Raw genomic sequence first — 15,292 nt, forward strand, 5'->3', positions numbered from 1 at the left:
AGGAAAAGAGACTGGGGAGTTCATGGTGCACCTCAAATATGGGCAGTGGGAAAGCCCAGAGAGGAGGGAAAGAAGCCCAGAGTGGTGGCAGAGGTGTGTGGTGTGCTGTTGCCAGGGCAATGAGAGCAGCAGGCTGGGTGTAGGAAGTGATTACCACTCAGCAATAAGTCTTGTCCCCTTGTTCACCTTCTGGTTCTTCAGCACTGGCTGGTCTGGTAACAGGTAACCACTTTTCCTTTAAGAGGCTCTTCTACAACAAAACAGAAAAAAAAGAAAACATGTTTTATAAGAAAAAAGAACAGCAAAATTCTTGAGACATGCTAGAATGATTGTTCTGACTACAAGCACCAATGAATCAGGAAAAGAACTAGAATGTTCCCCATAACATCCTGTGACAAAATCTAGTCTTTTATCTCACTCAATGTATATAATGCAAAAGCAGCACCCTGCAAATTACAACAGCCATTATCCTGTGGGAGGGCTTCTTCATATCAAGCACTGAAAAAATCACAATAAGACAACAGTTCTACTGATTATGCAATCTATTCATTGATCTTTTTGTATGTATCTGTTGTGAGAATCTGTTTTCTCTCTCAAAGGAAGTCCATTCCCAGCTCCTGGGAAAATCTGTGGTACAATGAATCCCAGACAGAATGCTAAATGGGAAAACGAAGCATGCAACCAGAGATTTGGCTACATCTGTAAAAAAAGAAAAATCAGTTCCAAATTTGATAATATAACCAAAGGTATGTATAGAAAGATTTTTCTCTGATTTTCAGAGAATGCAATCCCCAGTTTACCAAAGATGAGGGAATGTAACATTATTTTTTAACCAAGATTTCCAAAAGCAAAGCTATATGTGTACACACAGGCTTTTACACATGAGAGGACAAAGATGTAATATAGTTATCGTCTGTAGGAGAATATTGTTATTTTGTTCCATCATTCTATTATTCATTATTATTCATTTCACCAAAACTGATAGAAGCTTCTCTGTCACAGTAACCAGTGATAGCAATCACATTAGTGTACAAACAGTAGGAAGTTATGGTTCTTCTTTGCTTTGAATGAACAATTACAAGGATTGATTTTTGTATTGATATATGTCAATATAAAAAATCCTCTACAATAATGTGCAACTGAATGAGCTCACATGTGCAGAGCAGGAGAAGCAGCTGCATTCACACTGGCTGTGTTTCATCTGTTGCCTACCGAGACATAAGAGTTCAAAGACACATCAGTGTAGCTATGGACATGCCCCATACAGGAGGGATCTGCCAGAGGCTGTTGTCTGGGAATGTTATAGAAGCTGCTTTTATAGCAGTAAGAGAAGAGACAGATCTCTGCCTTGGTCTCTCTTGTCTGGAGTAAAAACTAAAATTGCACTGTGGGTGTTTTTATTGGTGCTTTACTTGACACTGAAAGACTAATCTTTCTTATCTTTCTACTTTTTACATTCAGCAAACTGTGCCTTAATGACATTTGCTTCTTATTTGACAATATTTGCATTTCTACCTGCAACTTTGTGTTTATTCACATAGTACTACTTCTTGCAAAGAATGCTTATTTTACTCTTTATAAAATTGCTCTGAAAATTTGTACTTCTGTTTCAGAGGAAATGAGACATATTAAGTGTGCAGAACATTGGTGGCCATATGCAGGCCACTGCTACAGCATTCAAAGAGAATTCAAAACATGGAAGGATGCTCTGACTTCATGTAAGGGGCAGGGTGGAGACTTGGCCAGTGTCCACAGCATTGCTGAGTACAGCTTTCTTGTGTCACAGCTTGGTTACAGTGAGTATATAAGTGGGCCTCTATTTTGTTTGGCACATCTGCAATACAAAAGCTGGGCTTCATTAAATATTAATGCTTTCTCTGAAATATCACAAGCTGAACTTATGGTGTTGCCAGCTGTTGTTGCTGCTGCATAAACATAAGCATATATTTATTAAGAAACAATCTACATTTTAAAGTTTTTTCAAATGTGAAAAAGTCTTATTCCCAACAAAATTAGATAACAGGATTCCCACATAAAAATCTCTAATGCTTGCAGTTTTTGTGCTTTTCTTTTTCTTTCTTTCTTTTTTTTTTTTTTTTAACGTCTCTATAGTTCCAGAATTGAGTTTCAAATCTGAAAGAAATTTAACTTCCAGCTGAGAGTAAAACCTCTTGTTCAGGTTAATCTCTCATTATATGTCCTTCTAAGAAAACAATGCTTTTTCATTTCTGACTTTCCTTAGCACTGTCACAACCAGTCCTGGCACTTGTCTCTCATGCTGGACTTGGTGACCACTCCTGACATACCCTCTAAGGACTCCCAGTTAAGGAAATGGATTGGCAAATGTCTTTGTACCTTGTACTCCATCTCATCTCCTGATCAGTGGAGCACACTGAGACACTCACTGCTTTATATCCATGCTGGGGTTATTTTGTTGTTCTAAGTCACAGGTGCTCAGTTTGCAAAAAAATTCTGTCAGCCATAAGGAGCCATATGTTTATTAATTTCAGGGATTTATCAGTGGCATGTGAAGCCTCTTCTCTACTAATCAAATCATTCCTTACTATAGATCTGAACAGAAACCAGCATTTTGATTAGAGAATGAAGGCCATCTCTTGTGCACCACATCCCAACTTCTATCTGCCCCTGTTTGTTCTGGATTTGAAAGTTTTTTTCCATATTACGTAGCAGACAATAAGCAAATCTTTCTCTTTCCATGCTTCAGAGCCAACAGAAGAGCTATGGCTGGGCCTGAATGACTTGAAGAATCATTTCTACTTCGAGTGGAGTGATGGGACCCCTGTGACATTCACCACATGGCAGCGCAGACAACCCACCTACAGAAACGATCTAGAGGACTGTGTTGTTATGAAGGGGCAGGTAACACTGTCAGCCATTTTATAAAAGTGCAAACTAATAACTGCCTCTGACTGAAATCATGTGGCACCATCTATTTATTCAGGAGTCTTTTATATCTTATCTTAGAAACAAATTTGATATCAACCAGATGAGTGGAGAGGCACCACAATTCTAATGCTACCTTTTGAAATTTCTTTCTTTGTGTAAAGCCAGATAATGAGTTTTATATTAGAATTTATTTCTATTCCATTGGTTAAACAATGAAAAATAGTTGTAGGTCTGGAGAGAAAGGAAGATGAACTAGTAATACATTATATGGTTATCAAAGAGTCTGTTGACATACCTTGTTTTCCAGCCTGGTAGACCATTAAGTTCATCTATATCATTTCATTGGGGCATGAAGACCTGGCACTAGCGCATAGTTCTCCTCTGTAATGTAATAAGGGCAGCAACACATACCTGCCAAATAACCTAATCTAACGCCCCATATACTTTATTTTCTTGCCATCATGATTGTTTGGGTTTTTATATTCATTTACACAGATATGCATACACATATACAAAGTATCATGAAAAAAAAACACAAAACAAACACAAAAAAATTTGAAAATGCACAAATGATATGTTGTAGAACAATATTTATGTCTGTCAGTATTAGACGTTAATAGAATTAATCCTTAAGCACATTTCATGGATAAAAAGCTCTTATTTCATTTTTATTTTTTTGATATAATTCCTTCTCTAATAGAAACCAGTTATTTTCAGTCTTCTCCTTGATGGATGAAATAATTGGATGTACTGTGACACATTTAGGTGTACATTACTTCTGTTTCACTGATCTCTTTGCCATAAGCATAATGAAATATTACCACTATAAATGCATACCCATTAGGCCTGGATAAGATGTGTTTTACTAACTCTCTCATGAAATAGGTCATTGTAATAGCCAATAATGCTGAGACTTCAAAATCTATTTCATTTTGTTCTTTCATCTCAAAACAGCATCAAATGAACCTCAAACCATTCCTCAAATGCCTCTCTCTCTTTTTTTTTTTTTTTTTTTTTTTCATTTTAAGAAATCTCCACCAACAATCCTGTAGTCTCTTTGTGTTACATACTTCAATGGATCTTGTAGAAGAAGGAAAATTGTTTTCTTATGCTTATAAATACCCCTATTTTTCCATTTGTTTATTCTCTCTGTTTTTCTAGGATGGGTACTGGGCAACTGAAATTTGTGATAAGCAACTTGGTTACATCTGTAAAAAGAAGCCATCATCACAGTCTCCTGAGGAAAAGATCAAGGACCCAGGCTGCCAGGAAGTAAATGCTGTATCATAAGTGATTTATGTTGGGGAAAATGAACATCAATTATTTTACTTGCTCTTCATACTTCTAGAGACTTGGTGTTTGTTTCTTTGAGAAAACCTAGTCTTTTCCCACAAACAAACTATTAAGATATGCATACACGTCATTTCTTGCACTGAAATTACTCAAGGATGCAAACAATCACTTACCTGTAAATGAATACTTCCTTCCCCCTCACTCCCAGATGTTCCACCTTTTAACAAAATCAGATATATATTTTACACCAAACATGCAAAATTGCCTCAAGCCACTTTGTTCTGTCTCTCAGATCTGCAACTTAAAGTTTTCACAGCATAGTCTTTATTGTATTGCAAGAACTCTGAAAGAAACAAAATGATTTCCAACATAAGAAGACCAGGTTTTCAATACCATATTACTTCTGACTGATCACTTAGTCGGTCTTTTAGTGATATCAGTGGGTTATTTTTTCCAAATTTCACCTTTTTAGACAATCATTAAATCTACTCTAGTCAGCATCAGTCTCTCTAACAACAGAAAGAAGCAGAGGTGAGTTTCCTCATTTCCACCCACACCCCAGACAAGCAGTGGTTATGTTCCTCTTGGCTCACAGTCTACTTGCCATCCTTCCAAGGGTGGCAGGCACAGCTTTGAGGAGCTGTGCTTATACAAACGTTAATTTCAGAGCTGGAATACTTTTGCATTTAATCATGTCAGATCCTGCAGCTAGGGAATGTGTGGCCACAGCTCCCCCTGATTGAATAACTGCCTTATTATGGTGATGTTTGCACAAACACAGCCTTATGCAGAACTGGAACGTGATAGCATAGTCACTATTTTTTGTGAAAATTCACGTACACATAAAAGAAATGAAGAGTTTAATGTCATCCTATGAGAAGAAAGGCCTTTTGTAGGAGAAAATGAAACAACAAAAAATCATAGCTTTTGTTTATTAACTAATTTGCCTAATCTCATCTTGTTTCCAATCCCTGCAGCAACAAATTAAATATCAGTTATTGACATATAAAAGGGTAGAGATAATTTCTATATTGAGATATCTTTAAAGTTCATGTTAAGGTCATCCTTTTCTTCTTTGCAGGGTTGGAAAAGATATGGTTTTCACTGTTATTTAGTGGGTACTGCGCTTGTCACATTCTCAGATGCAAATAAGACATGCGAACAGAGCAATGCTTATCTAGCTACAGTGGAAACCAGGTAGGAAATTATCATTCTTCTACTTCGAAAACAGTACTTCTACTTCAGAAACCTTCAAAATTTGTCCCTTTCCTTGAAAGCTTTGGAAAGCACTTAGTAATACCTAAGCTGTTCATAAGAAAGAAAAAAGACTTAATGTTTAAGAATTTCTATTTAATTAGAATTTTTTCAAATTTTGGAGGTCCTTGAGTTTTGCTTTCTCTTAGTTTTAAGTTTCTAATCTATGAGGCCTCTATTTTATTTTCTTTTGGAAATTGGTTACTACTGTTTTCCTTTATTTACTGAGTAGTGTTATCTCTTAAATGCAGAAAATAAGAGAAAAAAAATTCATAAGAATCTTCTACACCAAGTTCTGAACAAATATATGAATTCTCCCAGTACATTTCTACCGTAACCAGAATGTATTATGTGTTTTGGCACCTACCTCCATCTTGAATGGGCTTTGCACTTCATGGCCTCTGAGGAACACAATTGCTTTCATAGGCAGTGTGTAGCAAATTTGGCCGCAGCTTAGTCCTCATCTGCTGGTAGATTTCAAGCATCACAAATTGTGACGATTGCGGTGGAGATTTTGTGATTTTTGACATTTCACAGAACCAGGTAGAAAGGAGAGGATGCCTTCAGCTGAAAGGAGAAAGTTGTCCCTCACTAAGTTCTTTCAACCACACTAAAGCTTGCTGAGATTTTGCTTGAACTTGTCTGAGGACTTGTTCCCTTGGGGTCATACTAGAATGGTAGATTTATTTGTACCAATTGGATCAGCAGTGGAAGGCAATGTGCTGTGTTTGAACACTGTTTTCCACCCCAGGAATGAGCAAGCCTTCCTCATTAGTCTGACTGGGCTGAGGTCTGAAAAGTATTTCTGGCTTGGCCTCTCTGACACAGAAGAACAAGGGATGTTCAGGTGGACCAGTGGTGAAACTCCTTCCTTCACACTCTGGAATTCAGGAATGCCAGGTAAGTTCTAAATCAGTTCAACCATTGTAATCAGTGTGGCTGAAATTCAAGCAGATTTCTATCCCCTAGTACTGGAAATAAGAGAAGGTACTTTTGAATTTACACCTGTAGGTTACGAACATCAACAAACCTTGCGTTTGGCTCTAGTGTAAAGAACATCCACAGCAGAGTGTCAGCTGCTCTGTAACTCAGTTACATCATATAGAAACATATTTTTATGGGCTACACTGAATACCATACTGTATAGGATTTTACAAGTTCCATAGTTTCACTTTATTTATTTATTTTTAAAAAAATATTTTTAACACCTGTTAACAGCAGCTCATCACTTTGAGGAAAATGATAATGGTCAGGATATGGGACCCACATGTGAGAAACAGAGTGCAGATGTTCAGCTGTTCTGCATTTCAGCAAAAGGTGACTGGAGGCTCTTGTCTTCACAGTTGCAAGTTATGTGTTGAAACAAACTTGTTGTACTTGATATCACCCTTCCTGAAATTGAATTACCTGGATTCTGAGAACTGCGAAGGAGTTGACAGGCCATCTGTTACAAATGATAATAAAATCAAGTGCTATGTACCCTGTGATTTCCCTGGGGAGGGAAGATATGGAATGCTTGTATCCTAGATCTGCAATCTCCAGTTTTAGGAAAAGTGTGTCTCTGAGGTTCATTGACCCCTATTTATGCTGTGGCCAGAGATATTCAGAATAATTTCATAACCACAGTGGCTCTAAATCTGTGTAATATGGAGCTTTATATCATAATTTTGTATGAATACAAAGATCTAATTTCCTAGAGAGCAATTAGACTTTGATTTTGTTCATTTCTTTTATATATCCCAAAGGAAAAGAGCAAGGCTGTGTCGCCATGGGAACTGGAGCTGGTGCTGGATTATGGGATGTCATTAGCTGCCAGGAGACAGCAAATTTCCTTTGCAAGCAGTTGGCAGTGGAAGTGCCTCCACTGGCTCTTCCTGCCCAGGTCTCTGCAGCCACCTGTGCCCAGGGCTGGGATGGAGCCCCACAGGCAGACTCCTGCTTCAAGGTCAGTGCATGGCTGCCCTGCCAGCCTGAGTGCCTGCCATGAAGGGACCCAAGTGCTGGGCATTTTTGGAGAATTATCTCCTCTAGGAAATTGAAGTGCAAAAAAACCCACGTGAGACATGTACATCGAATATAACAAAACACAACAATGCTAGAGCTTACAGCAATGAAAATGGGAAGCTAAAAATGAGCTTCATTTTACTGAAATGAGAGGTGAGAACCTCACCACGTTTATCTACTTCCAAGAATTTGGGACTTCAGACAAGCGTAGTACTAAATCTCAAGAGCTGGCTGTGTCACTTGAATAAAAAAATGTCTCCTAAGGGAGATGATGGTGGGCGTCTGGTCCCTTGTCAGCCTTCTTTCACTGAACATTTGATATTTTTAGTGATACTTTTAGACCCAGATTTAGATTGCCACTGGTGACACTTCAGCAACTAAAAGCTTTGTGTGTTCTCTGGTTCAAGTTAAAAGTGTCTCCTTTCTGAAAAGAAAAGGTAAAGAGAAAGCAAAATAAGTGAAGAAAATGTCAATAATATGGAACATTGTTCTTTCAAGTCTTTATGTAAGTATCCTTCCCTTTTTTCTCCAGAGATTCTGCCTGCTGGAAGGTCTCATGATTTTAGACTTCTGTTTACAAGGGCATCAAATTTTATGTCACACCAGTTAATTGTTGCTACTCTCATTTTTGATTTTTTTTTCCCATGTATCTGCTTGCTGCTTATCCTTGCCCCAAAATGTCAAGCATCATTTTTCAAGATGTGTACTTCATATTAGGTTGCAGAGCTTGCAGAGCTGTATAAAACCTCTTCCTCAGCCTGCATCAACACCTTTCAAAATGTCTGTCTCCATCCATATTATCTTTCCTGTTTCAACATATTGATTTACCTGCCTCCCATTTCTCAATAATCTCCTGCTTTCTACTGCAAAATGGTAAGACTAGTCAATGTTATTTTTCTTTGAGCCCTTCACTGTTCAAAGCTCTAATTAAGCTATAAACCACTGTGACACATTTTGTTCTTCTCTGAAACCTAGGCTAATCTTTCCTTACTATTTTAAAAGAGAAGTGAAAAGGTAGTTACAGTCTACACTACTAATGTCTAATATTACAGGTCTTGACATATGTTGTCTTAGTTACAAAGGGTTGCTGGAATAATACTGATCTCAATTACATTGGCAATCATATTATTACATCAAACTTTGTATACTATATTTAGTAACTTATCACAATTTTTTTCTCAATAGTTCTTTGTGAGGGATAAAAACTTAAAGAAGAATTGGTTCGAAGCTGAAGAATTCTGTAGAGAAATAGGAGGAAATCTGGTCACAATCAATTCAAAAGAAGATCAAACTTTAATATGGCAGTTAGCATTGTGAGTACTTGCACAATCATTCTTTTTCATATTAATGTTATGCTAAATAATAAGATATATTGGGAGCTGAGTAATTAAAAAAATAAAAATGATAAACTTTAAAACAAAATAGAAAACTTTCATTTGGCAATATCACATTGAATTGTATTTTAAATATATATTTCAACTTGAATATTTCAAAGTAGTTTTGAAACTGAAGTTTTTATCGCAGTTTCTCATTAAGGCTGTTCTCCAGATCTGATCAGCTCTGTATGTGTGAACTCCCTCTTCCAAAAGGGAGATGTTAAAATGTTCAGCTCTAGTTGTGTGGGTTTTTTTAATGGCTGAGATTCATATTCTAATACATACATTCAAATAGAACCCAAACACAATAACACCCTTGAGTGATGTAGAAATTATTAGCCTATAAATTGAAGACTCCTCAAATCAAATGAATTAATTTTCATTTATTTATTTTAACATGGTAGATGCCGCTTTGCGCACAAGTGCCATCACAAGAATGGAGGTGGGTGCCATGGAGGAAGTCAGAGAAGCTGAAAAGAAATTACTTTGTTTTCCATTTATTAGATTGTATGATAGCTCTCTATTCATGGTTTACTTTTAGCAAAAGCTTTTACTATGAACTCTTGCTACAAGTAGGAACTGTACTTCAGCCACAGGCATGGGACCTGAGCTAGTACCGTGCCACTGCTTCTCCTCCAAATTAACTCCAACATGTCCCATGCCAGTACAAAGCATTGGGATCTCCATGTCAAAGTGTGAGCATTGGGAACTCCATGTCAAAGAGTGCAGTTGATGAGCCTGGCTGTGGGCTAAGGAGTAGCTCCCACTTCAGATGTGACTCAAAGCTGCATGTTTTTATTCTTTCCAGAATTTATATGGCTCCTCTTCTTTTTTTATTGTTTCTTTCAGGGAAAAAGGACTGCAAACTCAGGGTTTCTGGATTGGTTTGTTTTTCTTAAATCCTGATGAAGGATTTACCTGGATTGATGGTTCTCCTGTGAGTAATTATTTGCTGGATTTTTTTTTCTTGTTTTTGTTTTGTTTTCCCCTCTAGCTGTGAAGATTTTCACAGTTTTAGTGCTTTTTTCCAATCTCTTTAAACTCCAGCTGTTGCAGGGCAGCACTTCTCCAATCAGATGAACAGCTGCAGCAATTGTCTCAGCAATGGCACTGTCTCAGCACTCTGAGGGAAGCACATTACTCATCTCCATGCTCATCACTAGCACCATGCTATATTCCATCTTCCACTGCACGTGCCCTTAGATCTTCATCACACCTTTGCCTGGGCCCTGCTGTGTGACAGCCTGGGGAAGTCAGCTCACCATCTCTTACAGAGTCAGACAAATGTCACTCCCTCCATGCATCCATTTTTCCTCCATGCTTTCTAGAAAGTGTAATTTTTTCACCTCTGAGAAGTGATGAACAGTAAACATACCGGTAGGACCTCCCCAGCCCTCTCAGAGCTGTCAGAGCTCCTTTCAATTGCATAAATGATCTGCTTGGGCTGATAAGACCCTGACACTGTGTGACAAAAAAACTCAATTACTTCCACTTCGTTCAAAGCTCGTAGTGAATGAGATGTGTTTCCCACACAGGTAACTTATAAGAACTGGGATGAAGGCGAACCTAATAATGCTGAAGGAATTGAACATTGTGTTATGTTTATTAGATCACCTCAAATGCGCTGGAATGACTTGTACTGTGAACATTTGCTTAATTGGATTTGTGAAACTAAAAAAGGTATGACTACTTCACCGTTTAATTGGACTGATAAGGACTGACAAGCACAAGTTCAAAAACAAATAGTATGGATTTCAGTACGTTTACAAGAAGAAAGATAGGGGGAATTTTTCATTGTAAAACTAGACAGGTGAAGGTAACCTTTAAAGCAAGAAGAACAAATTGAGATATTTCAGTTGTACTCAGATGTTGAAAGTTGAAGAACTTACTTTATCTCGGGCTTTCTCTCTTTTACCTGTGGGTTGAATAAATTTGAAAGGCAAAGATACTTATCTTCTTAGCAAGATAAGGAAATTTTATCTACTTTTATCTCCTCCTTGTCTTTCTATCTTCTACAGGCTCATACAGGAGACCTGAAGATGCAGGAGACTGAGTTCCCTAGGCTAAAGATAAAACAAAAGCTTTGGTTCCTATTGTGAGGCAGATAAAGGGAACCAAAGAGAGAGTTAAGTTGCTATAGGAAGTAGGATATTGAAAAGCTGATTAAAAAATAGAGTTACTGTAGCCCTGAAGGACTCCTATATCCACTTTAAAAGCTCCCAGAAGTAAAAAGGAAGATGGATGCACATGGGGAGCTAGTGAGAGGAAGGATAGGGAGGGGAAAGGAGAAGCACCTGCGCAAACAGCACTGAGTATATCTAATGGACCTCTGCCAACAAATAGTGAGAAACGCACCACCATTGAAAAATTACTTACCTGAATAGGAAGAGTCCCTGTTCCATTGTGGGTAGACTAGATGTTTCCACATACTGGCAGAATACTGCTGCTCAGCAGCGCATCCTGTGCAGCCTTACAGATGTACTGAAATTGCTGCGCAGAGCACAGAGGCTTCATGAGATGCTCAGGAGGAGTTCATAAACTGTGGCAGAAGCATTCTGATCAGTTTATCTTGACCCTAGATGATCTCTCAGTAGTAAATAAATAAATAAATAAAGAGAATAATTAAAAAAAAAAAAAAGGAAATAATTAGACCTTGTTACAATGTATATGGATTAGATGAGATCCTCATGAGAGGGGAGATAGTCAGAAGTTAATTACCTCATTTTTTTTAACATACAACATCATTATCTAGCCTGGTGCGCCTGGAGATCTTTGTAATGTTACATAAATCAAATATATCTGTTTTTGATTTTGTTTGTTTCTTTTGTGTTTGGAATCTTGCTCATAATGATGTTTTATTTTACAGGTACGCTGCTAAAACCTGAACCAAACAACAAAGATGGTAGGTTTTTTTTTCTTCTTTCAGTAGAAGTCTTACTGTATAGTTTTTGAACTTTGTACAGACAAGATGTGGTGTCAAATATGTTTTTTTGCCCTCCAGAATATCAAGCTGTACAAAATTCTGATGGCTGGATTATATACGAAGACAAGCAGTACTATTTCAGCACAGAAAGTGTCCCTATGGAAAAAGCACGGAAAATTTGCCAGAGGAACTTTGCAGATCTCGTTGTCATTGAGAATGAAAATGAAAGACGATTTATATGGAAATATGTAAGCACTGAACCTACGAATTATCTAATATATTAATATTTACATATTAGTTACTATTTTTATTTATATTTATGTACTAGTCATTAATTCAGAAGAATGATTGTGGGCACTTTTGAACCCATCACGAATTTCACATTTTTTTTTCTTTTAACTGATGATAAGATTGTTGCATTGGTCTTGGAATATCCAGCACAAAACAAGGACCTGAGCCCCATCCACACAGACAGGCAGTTCATGGGCAATGGGACTCTGACTGCAGCCTTCTGGAAGGGCTGAGGTCAGCAGCCAAGAATGCTGATGAGTGACTTTTCAACTCTGATGCAAAGCAGATAAAAAAAAAAAGAAAAAAAAAAGATTTTAGCTGTTTATCCAAGCTAAAGTCCTGAGTTTCTGTCCTACATTACACATTTGTATTATGGTATATTTTTCCAGGCCCTATAGAGAAATCAGTACTGTCTATAGTAGGAAAAGAAAAAAGGCGTGTGAATGTTCAAGGTGTAGCAAAGGACAGTTCAGACATCCTGCATCTGTTGCCTTCTTGCAGCCCAGGCCTGAGACTGTGAAACAAAAAAAACATAAACACAGCTGAGAACAGTCCAATTATTAACTGTGCCAATCACTTTTGTTTTAGATTAACAGAAAACTGAGTGATATATTTCTCGAAAGGGAATCATATTTCATTGGCTTATTTGTCAGTTCTGATCAGAAACTCAGGTGGGTAAAAGAAAAGCACTAAAGCTGCTAATGAGCAGCAAACAGTGGTAAGCATGGGGGTACTTGTGTGTTCTTTCCTTCAGTTAATAACACTTGTGTAACAGAACTCTGGGTAGATTTCAGAAATCTGTGATGAGAAATATTGTTTTTTCTATGCTTAAGCAATGTTTCTATGTTTCTATGTTTTCTATGCTTAAGCATGTTTCTTTCGAATCCGGGAGAGCAAAACTGTAAAATTTCATGAGTAACACCCCTTTCACTTGATGTCTTACACTGAGAGATCTGAATCCAAGCACTACTTCACAGGCAATGAGCAAGGTTTGAGGTGTTTTTGACATCCAGCTCATGATGGGATTAATTCAGATCTCTAATAGTTATGTAGTAAGCTCAGGAGGTTCATACAGAAGTATGTAACCAGAGAAATCCCACTGGCTCAAGTCATGTGAGCCTGAAGCTTCTGCATCTCATAGAGCTCTGAAATTCCTGGTAGGAAACCTGTTTTAGAAATCTTTAGAAGACTTTCATGAGGATACCTTTCTAAAATGAAAGGCAAGTCCATTCTCTGGTGTTACGGCCTCATCCAGACTGTAAGAAGCTGTTGAGTCCAACATTATGCATCTAGGCTTTGGCCAAATAGGACACTGATGAGACTTTAGTGTGACGGTACTGAACATGTGAGAGGCAGCACTCATGCTGTGGGTCTGTCCTCTCTTTTTATGTTGAGTTTTTGTTCCCTGGTCACTATCCATATCTTGCTCAGCCCTTCTGCTAAACAGACCTCATAACTCAAAATGTCTGCTGGAGGTGTCTGTCTGGCAACCCTGTTTGTTTTTTTTTTTTTTTTTTTTTTTTCCAGCTGGCTGGGTAAAACCCCAGTGAACTATGTTGCCTGGGCTCCAGGTGAACCCAATTATTCACATAATGATAAAAACTGTGTGGTAATCACAAAAGATTTTGGTGAGTAAAATAGCAACAAGAAGCATTTGGTCATACATCTTAATGGGCTAATGGCATCAAAAGCTAAATGTTTTTCTGCATGTTTAAACCTAAGGTTCCCCATAATTGGTTGCTGAATAATGGGTACTGTTTTTCCTAACAAGTATCACAGTATCACAGTTTTGTGCGAGTTGGAAGGAATCTTAGAGATCATCGAGTCCAACCCCTGGGATTCGAGCCTCCTGTGTAGCAGAGCGGCACTTCTACCACTTGCGCCACAGGGGGGATTCGAACCCGGGCCTCCAGTGTTGCAAAGTGTCGTCCTTAACCAAGTACATCGAGGCTGAATTGCATGCCAGTGCTGACAGAAGACAAATACACTGTAGAGGGTGGAGGGCTATGTTTGTGCTGCTAGTGTACATAGCAACTGTTTCATATGCCTCTGGAAGGTTACATTTGTGAGTTATGAATATTGACTGGGTTACCCTCTGCAATGGTGGTAAGAGTGTTTGACAGAGTGACTGCATTTCTTTTATTTACAGGCTTTTGGAACAGTATAAACTGTGGTTTGAAAAATAACTTCATCTGTGAAAGGCACAATTCAACTTACTCAGGATTTGTTCCTACTGTACTCCCACCTCTGGGAGGATGTCCTGAAATGTGGATTTTGTTTCAAAATAAGGTACTGTAACAAATAGCAGCAGCTTTCAGAAGATTTGCTATATGTAAACAACTGCATAAATGCTCTCATTTTATACACTACTCCCTTAAATGACATTCTAACTAGCAGTGGAGTCAGCTTTTCTGGCTTTTCTATTTCCTGTTTCCTCTGAACTTGCATTTATTAAGTTATAACTTTTAAGTGCTCAAATGCAGTTAGCTGATGTTACTTCTTCAGTTTCTATAACTATTTCTATTACTAGACTTCAGTTTCTATAACTTTCTTTTTATTTTAGACATCTTTATTGCATGGAAATACTGTTCCAATATCCTGATGTGTAACTGCAGTTCCCTCTTTCTAGATAACAGTGAGCTGCAGAAGATGAAAAGTCATGGTTTTTGTATGTAATCAGATACCACAATTAAGCTGAGCAAAACCAACTCTAAATTAATTGTAAATAAAAAACAACAAACAAACAAACAAACAAAAACAAGGAAAAAAACCCACCAAAACAAAAAACAACATAGTATTGTTTTTTGCTGGGCCAAGCAAAAGTTCACCTAATTACTAATACAAAAAGCATTGAGAAACAAAGAAAAAAACCACAATTCAATCCCATTTCACAATCAATAGGAAAACTAATACTACTACTGTCTGTGGCTTGCAACTGAGGGAACTTGAGAGATATCTAGAAATATTTTCAGCCCCTGAAAAGATTATACTTTTCAAGAACGTGATTCCCTCCCTTGGATATCTGCTTAATTTCTCTACCACTTGTGGAAGTTGCTGTCTCTTCCCAAGTTTAACCTTGGACAGCCACAGGTCAGAGCCCTGCACACACAATGCTGTGATTAGCTGTGTCTACCCATTGGCTGCATGTGTGGCATTTCAACAGCTCCCCAGATTGCTGTTTGTTGTATGCAGGGACTGATGAATCAAATCATACATGATTCTCTTTGACACCTGAAATTTTGCC

The 15,292-nt window shown here is 37.8% G+C and overlaps 1 protein-coding gene across 1 annotated transcript in view; it reads left to right on the forward strand.

Annotated features, from left to right (window-relative positions):
• The window catches only part of LOC107309035 (macrophage mannose receptor 1-like), a 31,961-nt gene that overhangs the window by 3,781 nt on the left and 12,888 nt on the right, over positions 1-15,292 (forward strand). Inside the window, exons 4-18 of the mRNA XM_015853448.3 lie at positions 600-746; positions 1,614-1,796; positions 2,726-2,880; positions 4,069-4,179; positions 5,282-5,397; positions 6,206-6,354; positions 7,200-7,399; positions 8,644-8,771; positions 9,684-9,771; positions 10,370-10,514; positions 11,701-11,736; positions 11,836-12,005; positions 12,637-12,719; positions 13,576-13,676; positions 14,198-14,337. Coding sequence (XP_015708934.2) covers positions 600-746; positions 1,614-1,796; positions 2,726-2,880; positions 4,069-4,179; positions 5,282-5,397; positions 6,206-6,354; positions 7,200-7,399; positions 8,644-8,771; positions 9,684-9,771; positions 10,370-10,514; positions 11,701-11,736; positions 11,836-12,005; positions 12,637-12,719; positions 13,576-13,676; positions 14,198-14,337 — 1,952 coding nt within the window. The remainder of the gene's footprint in view (positions 1-599; positions 747-1,613; positions 1,797-2,725; positions 2,881-4,068; positions 4,180-5,281; positions 5,398-6,205; positions 6,355-7,199; positions 7,400-8,643; positions 8,772-9,683; positions 9,772-10,369; positions 10,515-11,700; positions 11,737-11,835; positions 12,006-12,636; positions 12,720-13,575; positions 13,677-14,197; positions 14,338-15,292) is intronic.

This window comes from Coturnix japonica, chromosome 2 (genome assembly GCF_054131305.1).
Source record: "Coturnix japonica strain WE chromosome 2, WE-NBRP24, whole genome shotgun sequence".
In the NCBI taxonomy this organism is placed as follows: Eukaryota; Metazoa; Chordata; class Aves; order Galliformes; family Phasianidae; genus Coturnix; species Coturnix japonica.